This window comes from Bos taurus, chromosome 7, assembly GCF_002263795.3.
Source record: "Bos taurus isolate L1 Dominette 01449 registration number 42190680 breed Hereford chromosome 7, ARS-UCD2.0, whole genome shotgun sequence".
NCBI lineage: Eukaryota > Metazoa > Chordata > Mammalia > Artiodactyla > Bovidae > Bos > Bos taurus.
Window position 1 is genome coordinate 43,201,077 of NC_037334.1, and position 10,027 is coordinate 43,211,103.

The 10,027-nt window shown below is 60.8% G+C and overlaps 1 protein-coding gene across 1 annotated transcript; it reads left to right on the forward strand.

Moving 5' to 3' along the window:
* Window positions 1-584: 584 nt before the first annotated feature.
* BSG (basigin) lies at window positions 585-7,562 on the forward strand. Its single transcript, NM_001075371.2, has 7 exons — window positions 585-699; window positions 5,233-5,389; window positions 5,664-5,746; window positions 5,863-6,276; window positions 6,628-6,652; window positions 6,780-6,852; window positions 6,955-7,562. The coding sequence occupies exons 1-6, from the start codon at window positions 633-635 to the stop codon at window positions 6,847-6,849; spliced, it is 816 nt and encodes a 271-aa protein (NP_001068839.1). The 5' UTR covers window positions 585-632; the 3' UTR covers window positions 6,850-6,852; window positions 6,955-7,562.
* Window positions 7,563-10,027: the final 2,465 nt, after the last annotated feature.

Genomic DNA, 10,027 nt, shown 5'->3' on the forward strand with positions numbered 1-10,027 from the left:
CAGGGTATGCAGTCCAGCCAAATACAGGACGACTAGTTACGTTCAATTCGGACAAATGATGATACTTTCCTTGCAAAGCAGTGTGCATACACTGCACTGAACACCTACACTACGAAATTACTCATCCTTCACCTGGAATTTAAATGTAACTGCTGTCGGGCTATTTGTATTTGCTAAATCTGGCAATCTCACCCCAGGGGACATAGCCTACCTGTTCACAGTGATCCTCATCGCCTCCGTCGCTGCTTTTTTTAGTTTTTTGCACTGGGGCAAAGTACACAGAAATTGAGCATTTTAACTACTTGGAGCGTAAATCAAGCCAGAAAGAGGTGAGACTCCCGGCCCAGCCTGCCAGGCCCCGCCCCGTTTCTTAGCAACGTAACCACGCCCCTGGACACAGGGCGTAGCTCACCCGGGTGATTACACGGCTCCGCCTACTCGGCTTCCGTAGAACGAATGAGTCGGCCGGGCTGGAGTGTGCGTACATGCGTCCGTGCGCGTGCGCAGGTGGTAGGCGACTCACCGTGCACGCGCCCCGCCCGCAACGCTGCCTGCGTGCGCGCGCCCGGCGACTGTCGGGTTCTTATAGTGCCGCGGGCAGCGGTTGCGCGGGGACGGCTGGACGGCGGGATATGGCGGCCGGTCAGATCGCGGTGTTGGGGCTCGTGCTGCTGAGTGCCCAGGGTGGCTTCGGGGCAGGTCAGGACCTTGGGGTGGGGGCGCGAAGCCTGTCGGTGGTCCGAGCTGGCAGGGAGCAGCTCGCCTTCAGCTCAAGGGGAGATCCTGGCCTCTGCGAGAGGGGGATCCACGGCCTGGCGAGGGAGACCCCGGCCCGGGCGGGAGAGGAACCTCGGACCCGGGAGGGAGACCCCGCTTGGGGGAGGGTGGGAGACCCCAGGGGAGTAGAACCCGGCTTGTGGAGGGAGACCCAGGCCCGGGGAGGGGGGGTGGGGAGGGAGACTCCGGGCTGAAGCAGATCTGAGCGAGGCATCTTATGAAGAGCCTTTCCAGCTCGGAGAGCTGGAGCGTAGGGCGCAGGGGAACCCCTGGCGCCCAGACACTGGCTGTCATCCGGGAGGTGGGTGGGCTTTTGTCCCCAAGGGGACCCGCGGCTCCCCGGCACGTGACGGCCCCTGAGGCGGGCCGGCTTTTCGGCCGGAGGGATTGTCGCATTCTTGCCAGGATTTAGGTCCCATGTCTCACTCTGATCGTGCGCTCAACCCCTGGGGTCGCCGAAACACTTAAACCTTTGTGAGGAGGCCGACACTCCACCTCCTCCAGTTTTGTCCGATTTCAGGGCCCAGGAGGAGGTGGCGATGGTCCACCCTCCTATTTTTACCGGGATAGGAGTGGAGGCACCGGCCGGGAGGGGAGGTGTTCCAAGGTCACCGTGAGCCACCCGACTCAGAGCAGGAAGTGTGGGGGGCCCAGACGTCTGTTTTTTACAGACTCTTCAACACGAGGCTCTGTTTGCCAAGCTTCCTTAAGGTAGAGGCAGCCTGTTTGGTGGGCAGGTCGGATTTAGAGAATGCTCGCCTGAAAATACATTAAGGCATGCCTTTCCTGGAGAAAGCCCCACAGACTCTTTGCCTGAAAGACAGATTTTTTTTTTTTTTCTTGTGTGGATCGAGGCTTCACAGTTGGTTCTGGGTTAACGATTTATACTGACCGGCACACGGAGAACAAAGTGCAAACCAACAGGGTCTGGGTCTCTTCCCCAGGGGAGGCGGGAACAGGTGGGCTCTGAGCAGGGCGCCAGCTGCCTTAGGGTGTGGAAGGGCCTGCGTTTTGGGGAAGCTTCCCCTGGTTGCTCCTGACCCACTTTAAGATCCAAGATCTCAGTCCACCTCTTTCCTCTTCCTTATAATCAAAGTGGCCCTTTATTGACCACCTCTGGGTGAGGCCCTGGCAGCTAGCGCCCTCCAGGTGTAGGCCTCACTGGCCAGTGGGGCAGGAGGCCCTTTGTGGCCCTCTGTAGAGGGCCATTCCTCCGGCGGTCCATCACCCTTCCCTGTGGACTGCTCGCGCACACACACACACACACACACACACACGCGCGCGCACACACACACACACGTACTGGGTGAGGGGTGGGGTGGTCAGGACTGGTCAGTCCTGGGGCAGTGTCTGCCTCATCCTCCGTTTTCACTTTCCACCTTTTCCAGGGACTCTGGCAGAGACCGAAAAGTCTGGGTCCCATGTCCTTTTTCTGCCCGGGGTGAGGGCGTTCGTGGAAGTCTTTGCCTCTCCTGGCCAGGTCAGCCAGAAACTTGCCTCAGGGGCCTCTTCGGCCCTTCTGTCACCTGAGGCCCCAGGACAGTGTTCCTGCTGGGAGGGACCTGCCGTCCAGATGTGCAGGGTCCCCTGGTCCTGGCACAGCTGGTGGGCAGGCAGGGGCTTGCTCGCTGGTCCCTGTCTGGGTCTTGAGCGAAGGACTGGCCCCTCGCCAGCACAGTGGAGGGGTGAGCAGCCCGGGCTGGCCTTCCAGAGGTGGTCTCCTGTCTGCCTCGTCCCAGGAGCTCCCTCTGGGCTGTGTCCCAAGGCCTGCCTGGCCCTGCGCCCGGCCCGGCTGCTGAGTGGGCACGGAGGAGGGGTGGCTGTTTTTAGATGAAGGTGACTTTACTTGAGAACGTGGGTTGCAGTCACATGGCCAGGAAAGGAGGAGGGTCAGGCGCCCTCCCTTCCTGGGCTCTGCTGCTTCTTGCCGGGGTCCCTGTGAGTCCTGGGGGTGCTGCCCGGGCCTCCTGGTGCTGGGCTGGCTGGGGGTCAGGCTTGCTTTTCCCGTCAGTGCTTCCTGAGGGGCACTGGGAGGCGTCCTTCCTTGTGGCCCTGTCCTGGTGACTGTCAGTGTCGCAGGTGTCACATCCTTCGTGGTGGCCTTGGGTGGCTGCATCCACTGCACCCCACACACACACGCACAGGAGGGACCCAGCCCTGCTGATGGGCAACCGGGATGGGGCAGATCACTCGGGGTAGGATGACTCCCTTGCTGTGTGCAGCCCTCTGACCAAGCTTGGGGTGTTGGCCTGCAGGGCCTCAGCTGGGGAGACCCTCCTGGTTGATTCTGGCCCCACTGGCTCCTGTAGACGCCCTGGGTGAGGCTGGGGCCCTGCCTCTGCCCCTCTGAAAGCTGAGGCCTCACCTTGCTGCCACCTGGAGGTGGCCTAGGGCACTTCTTTTCTCACTCAGGAGGCAGGGTGGGGCCTGTATAATACCTGCCTGAGCTCCTTCCTAGCACCCTTGAGTCCGAGGGCCTTCTCTGGGAGAATGGGGACTGCCAGCCTCACTTCCTGCCTTGACTCACCTCCCAGCTCTGCACAGAGCTGCTGGTTTTGCAATCTTGGGAAATCTTGACAGAGAAACGGGTGACTGGAGGCAAGCCTTCGAAAGTGGCGCAGAGGTGGTATCCAGCCTCACACCCCTGTTCCTGTCACCACCTAGCCTGGGGGCTGAGTTGCCTGTGGGCTGCCCTGGGTGGTTAGACTTGAAGGTGGGCCTGTCCCTGGGCCTTGTGGCCTTCCAGGCACATTCTCCTACACAACCTGTGTGCGCACATGTGCAGGTGCTGCTGTGGGAGAGTCCCGGGGCAAGGGCACCCAGAGCTGCCAAGGGGCCTCCTTTGCTTCAAGCCCTGCTGGCCTGTGTTCTGAAACACCCTGTCCTCTTTTAAAGAAAGCCAGCAGGTGGTTGGAGGTGGGGCAGTGAGGACTGGCGCTCAGAAAGAGACCCCACCGGGCCGTCCAGTGTCTTGTCCACGGGCTCCCTTGGGTCTCCCTCCTCCACCTGAAGGAAGCTGGTGTCCCCCGAACCAGAACTAGAGCTGGGGTCTGGATCAGCCTGCAGCCAGCCCACCCAGGACCTAAAGCCGAAGGCAGCCCAGCTGTGAAGTCTGTCCTGGGATTCAAGCCTCAAGCCTGGACACTGGGGCGATGCCCAGCAGCCATTCCACTTCGTTCCACCCAGTCTCCTGGGTGGCTGGGAGTCAGTGTTGACAGAAGTGGGGAGTGGGGGGCTGAGCAGGTTGTGCTCTTAGGATGGCCCCTGGTTGGGGTATTGGGCATCAGTTGGAGTTTTCACCATCTCCAATCACTCCACCAGCTTCTAATGCTTTGTCTGCGCTGTCAGATGGCACTGTGACCCCATTGAGGAAGCAGGAGTCCGGATGGCGGCCTGGGCTGCTTTCTGGCTGGCTGAGCTGTCCCAGTGCAGCCCTGGGCTGTGCTTTATGCCAGAGACCCCTGGGCTGGCTTATTCTGCGCATCCACCCTAGGAGTATGGCCTTCCCCAAGGGACACCTCGGGGGTGTGTGTGTGGGTGATGGTTCCAGAGAAACAGACCTCCTGGTGGATGACCTGGCAGCCAGCTTTATTACAAAGTCCACTGTCCCCAGGCACAGTGAGAGCCCTGTTCAGCCACGGATCCCAGGGGGCTGACGGGAGTGTCCCCGGGACGCCTGCTCCCAGTGCTGGGAAAGGGCTGTGGTGTGGACATGGCTGAAGGTCAGCACCTGGAGGCACAGCCCGACCCCCAAGAGGGGTTCTCTTCTGGTCTGCCTCCTGGCTCCTCCCTGAATGCCTGGAGGTCTGGAGTGTCCTGCCTTGGTCACTGCAGAGGGACCTTCCCTAGCTCAAGCCCAGTTCCCCTCTCCAGAACCATCCACCTGCTTCTGACCATCTGGTTCTAAGTGGCTTCGCATTTTGGTTCCTAAAGAGAAGGTCGTAACAAATGGGGAGGTTTGCCTGGCTGGAAACGAAGTGGAATGGCTGCTGGGCATCGCCCCAGTGTCCAGGCAGGACACTCTGCATGGAGGCTTGGTGGCAGGTGTGGCCTCCTGGAAGGCAGGCACATCCAGCTGGGCTGCTGCAGCACCATGGCCTGAGCACACCTGACCCTCATGGTGGCCTTGCCTTGGTTGGGGGAGGGGGGAGTATACCAGGCCGCCCAGAGGGGGCAGACCCAGCACTCACTGTCCTGGTCCTTATTCTGGCATGAGGTGGGTGCTGCTGCTCCCCCCAGACCTGCGGCCCGGCCAGTGAAGACCATTCTCCCAGAGTCCCGCCCCAGATCCCAGGGGAGGACCTTCCAAAGCCCTTGTGCTTCTGGACTCTGGGGACTAGCCCTGGCCTCCCTTCCCCTGTGGAGGGGGCTGGGGCCCATGGCAGACTGACACCATGGGTTCTCCTGACGGATGGATTTTCCTGATGCCTTTCACATCTCTCCTTGGCTCCCTAGGGAGCAGGATCTGGACGAACATAGACAATGATGGCTCCAAAACACGACTCACCTGTGCCTTGAATCACAGTGCCACTGAGATTGTGGGCCACCGCTGGGTGAAGGGGGGCAAGGTGCTGAAGGAGGACGCCCTGCCTGACCTGAAGACGGAGTATGAGTAAGTGGGGCCACCATACAGATGGGTGTGGAGATGGCTGAGGCCCAGGATCCAGGGAAGTTCCCGGGCTGCCAGACTCCACCACCTTCAAGAACCTTCCTGCTTCCTGTGGATTGGGTTACCCCACTCCTGGCTCGCTGGGCCCTGCGACCCACAGGGAGCAGCTCCAGAAGCTGCCATGGGCTTGGACTGCAGCCAGGCCGGGGCTCCTGGGTGTGGTCCCTCCTCCCCGGGAACCTGCCCACTTCACCCTGCTCCCTGCATCCGCTTGCAGGGTGGACTCAGAAGACCGCTCAGGCCAGTACTCCTGCATCTTCCTTCCGGAGCACGCGGGCCGCACCGATCTGGAAGTGAAGGGTAGGCTCCAAGGGGAGTGGGGGCAGGCGCAGATCCCACCTTGGGGGCTGGGGCAGGGCAGCCCCACCACCATCTCTGGCTGGGGGTCAGGCTCCAGACTGCCCTCTTCCCCGCAGGACCCCCCAGCATCAAGGCCGTGAAGAAGTCGGAGCACGCCACGGAGGGGGAGACTGTGATCCTGGTCTGCAAATCGGACTCCTTCCCGCCAGTCACCAACTGGCTGTGGTACAAGGAAAGCGAATCTGGGGACCAGGTCATCACCAACAGCACCCAGAGCAAGTTCTTCGTGGTCTCCTCAGAGAGCCGCACAGAGCTGCACATCCCCAACGTGGACCTGAAGGAGGACCCCGGCAAGTACGTGTGCAACGGCACCAACTTGGAGGGCACCAGCCAGGCAGCCATCACGTTGCGCGTGCGCAACCGCTTTGCTGCCCTCTGGCCCTTCCTGGGCATCGTGGCCGAGGTGCTTGTGCTGGTCACCATCATCTTCATCTACGAGAAGAGGCGGAAGCCAGACGAGGTCCTGGATGGTGAGCCGGTGCCACAGTCTTCCACTCCCTCCTGGGTGGGGGACCCTGGGCCTCTCGGCGGGGATGCGCTCCCTTCCCTGGCAGGGAGTCTTCCAGCCCATGAGACCTGACCTCTCCTCTCCTCCTCACTGGGCTGCCTGGTGGGGCATCCGGGGCCAGGCACCTGCCTTGCAGGGGTGCTCCAGGGTACCAGACCCACCAAGACCCTAGACAGCCCATGTGAGGGTGCCTGTCCCAGGGGCGGCTGAGGGCAGAGTGCTGTAGGTCAGGGCCACCCAGTGAGGGGTCTGGTGTGGGGAACCCCTGACGCCTGCCCCTTCTCTTGCATGTGGCTGCCTCTGCTCTGCTCAGATGAAGACATAGGCTCTGCTCCATTGTAAGTCCCCTGCTGGGGAGTGGGTGGGTGGGGGAGGGGCTGGGACCCCGATCCACCGGGAGGGGGTGCAGGGGTGAAGGAGTGGGGACTCCCAGTCTCGTCTTCCTGAGGACTCCTCTGCCCCTAGGAAAAGCAGTGGGAACCCCTTGAATGACAAAGACAAAGACAAGAATGTTCGCCAGAGGAACTCCAGCTGAGAGGTGAAGGGGAGGGGAGGGCATGGCAGGGGGCGGCGGGGGGCTGCTCCCGGGCTTGTCTGAGTCCCCACTTCCCGGGCTGGTCTGAGTCCCCTCTTCCCGCAGGACCAGGATGAGTCTACAGGCAGCGCAGAGAACAGCCCCACGCTCTTCCCTCTCTGAAAACCCCCCAGCAAAAGCAGACCGTGTTGTACATTCAGACTACACATTTTGTCTCCTTTTTTAAAAACTGAAGTAGGATTTTCTCTGTGTAGAATTCTGTTCCTTAGGAGCTTTGCTTTTCTTGTTTAAACATCTCGTGAGCACCCCAGGCCTCATGAGGTTTGTGTAAGGCTCCTGCTGCACCTCCTACCCCACTGGTCCCCTGGGCTGTTGGTGTCCTGATGTATTCACAGGGCAGGGGTGAAGGCTCCTGCCCCAGGTCCATCTCTGAGGCTGCTGGGCTGGGCTGGGCTGGAGCCAGGTCCCTGCCCTTTGTGGAAGGTCACAGGAAGGTCCCAGGCTGTGTGCCGTGCCAAGCGTCCTGCCGTGTGGAGCCAGTGTTGTCAGGTCACTGCAGGTCTGACCACATGGAGGCCTTAAGCACATCCCCCTCACCAATGCCCCATCTGCACACACAGGAGGAAGGTAGTCTGGCCGACAGTCTCAGAGCCGCTGTGCTGGGCCTGAGCCCCACTCCCTACCATCCTGCTCACAATAAAGTCTGACCCTCATCCTCTGTCCTCTGTTGTGTGTCTTTGCTGGGCCTGGGACTCACCAGGAGAGCTCGGGAGATGGGGAGGTTTAGCTGGTGAGGCTGAGACTAGAGCATGGCAGGAATGCTGGGGGCCAGGTGAGGGGGAAAGGTGGGAAGGGATAGGAGGAGCCCTGCAGCAGAACTGAAGACACCCGCTGGCTCTTCAGGCAGCAGCCCTTCTAATAAGCCTGTTTATGTCCTTCGAAGGGAACCTGGGCAAAACCAAGGCATCCTTCCCATAGGGCCCCCAGGTCGGGCAGCTCTCACACCAGCTGCCAGGTACCCCCCTCCTGGGCAAAGCAGTTCCTGTGTCTTGGGTGGGCCTCACTCAAGCTGGAAGTCTGTCCAGGAGGCATAGCGGGTAGGGGTGGGGGACTCAAGGAAGGGCAGGGCCAATGCCCTGAGACCCTCCAAGGGAGAAGAGAGTTGCCTGCTTGCCCATCCTGTACCCCAATAGCTGGACCAAATGGGGATGGGGCCAAACCCTGGTCTTGGGGAGCCTAAGCCCCAGGGTTGTGTGGTCCCCTAGGTGCCCTCTGGAGGCCTGCAGACCCAGGTCTGGATGAGGGGCCTGGACCCCTGCTTTTCCGGAGAGGCAGGGGTCTCAGTGTTGGGCTGGCTTTTCCCATATTTCCAGAGAAGCCAGAGATCTGGTGGTAGTGGTTTAGTCGCTAAGTCGTGTCCAACTCTTGCGACCCCACAGACTAGCCTGCCAGGCTCATCTGTCAATGGGATTCTCCAGGCAAGAATACTGGAGTGGGTTGCCATTTCCTCCAGGGGATCTTCCTGACCCAGGGATTGAACCCAGGTCTCCTGCATTGCAGGTAGACTGTTTACCAACTGAGCTACAAGGGAAGCATTTTTCAACACTGGCAAAAATTCCCTACATACCATGTGGATAAATTAGGCCCGCTGGCCACCAGTTTGAGGCTTGGTAGGTTCTGAGGTAGAATGGACATGCCTCTGCTCAGCAGATCCCACTGCACCAGGCTGCTGACCAGGTGTGTCACAAAGTCACCTGCTGCTCTGGTTCCTCTGAGCGCCCATGGGGTGAGTAGGGGCACTTTACAGGTACTTTGCACCCCACAGCCTAGAGAAGATGCCCTCATTCACAGCAACTGAGGCCACTGGTTCCAGAAAACCAAGGGGCTGGGGCAGAAGGGCTGCTGCTGGCCAACCATTCCCTCCAGCCACCACCAGAGGGCACCTAGTGCACACCCCTGAGGGTACTGGTTCCCGGGAAGTCAGAGAATCGTGTCTAGAGGCTTTCGGTTGCCCTACCTGGTCCCAAGTGCCCCCTTGCTGGACACACTGGGCTCTGGGCCCCGAGCACCCACCACTTCAACTTCTCTGGACATCCCTACTGGGCAGTGTGGTCAGCACTGATGCACCTGAGGCTGGGTGTTCCTCCAGCACAGAGGAAGTGATGACAAGGCTGGACCTTCTGGGGGTGCTGCCGAGGCTGGGGCTCAATATTGGTATGGAGGGGGCATGGGTAGAGGTTCCCTTGCTTGGGGCCTGTAACCCCAGACCCCTGGGGCTCCACCCATTCTGCCAAACCCCTTTTTTGTTGTGCCTCGGGCACCCGCACAGCAGCTTGGGGTTCAGGAGGCAGTGCTGGTTTCTTCATCCAAAGTGTGCATCTTTCCCCAGGCAGCACCTTGGGGGACAGAGTGGTGGTCCATGTGGTGTGGGGAGGGGACCAGCTCCAAGATAGGCCACTGCTCGCAGGGCCGGGCCGTGGGGCACAGACACACGGCTCCGCGTGTCTCCTTCACCAAGTGTTCCTGGCTGTTCCTGGAGCACGTGTTTGGTGAGTGTGGCAGTCTGCGGCTCCTGTGCCACAGGGGCTTCCTCAGTTCCCCCCAAGGGGATGTCACAACCGTGTCCCAAGATAAAGGGAGACTGTCTGCGGCAAACGCCTGGAGGCTCACGACCTGGGTCTGTCTTGAGGTCCAGTGGCTGAGGCAGGGGCAGGACTGGGTGTGCCTTCCCTCTGGGCCACAGCCCCAGCTGCCCACCCCGTCCCTGGGCCCACCGCCCCTGGAGGCACCCCAATGTACCACGGCAGTGGGCAGTAAAAGACGGACTGAGGGGTCTCTCCCAGCAGCAAAGGGAAGAGCTGAGAAGGAACAGCCCAAGGTGTGGGGGTCCTCAGACCCCGGTCCCCCTGTGTCCTTGTGCCCTCACCAGGCAGTTCTGGGGCTCTGTAGGGAAAGGAAATTCCAGGCCAACAGAGGACCCGCCCTCGCTGTGCAGGTGCCAGGACTCAGACCTGGGCAAGGGGCATTCTGCTTAACTAAGGCCATGGGCCAGGCAGGGCCTGACAATGGCATTCATGCGGGCACCCCCGACCAAGAGTCTTCCTCCTCCTCCAAAGTCAGCGGTGCATGTGGGCGCTAGGCCGCCATGCAAGGCTGAGGAGTTGTTTGGTATTTCCCT

Excerpts from the sequence above, each read along its gene's own strand:
- BSG (NM_001075371.2), top strand. The coding sequence starts at position 633 with ATGGCGGCCGGTCAGATCGCGGTGTTGGGGCTCGTGCTGCTGAGTGCC. Across the intron at positions 5,747-5,862 it reads CACCGATCTGGAAGTGAAGG|GACCCCCCAGCATCAAGGCC; the intron begins GTAGGCTCCAAG and ends TCTTCCCCGCAG. Across the intron at positions 6,277-6,627 it reads GCCAGACGAGGTCCTGGATG|ATGAAGACATAGGCTCTGCT; the intron begins GTGAGCCGGTGC and ends TGCTCTGCTCAG.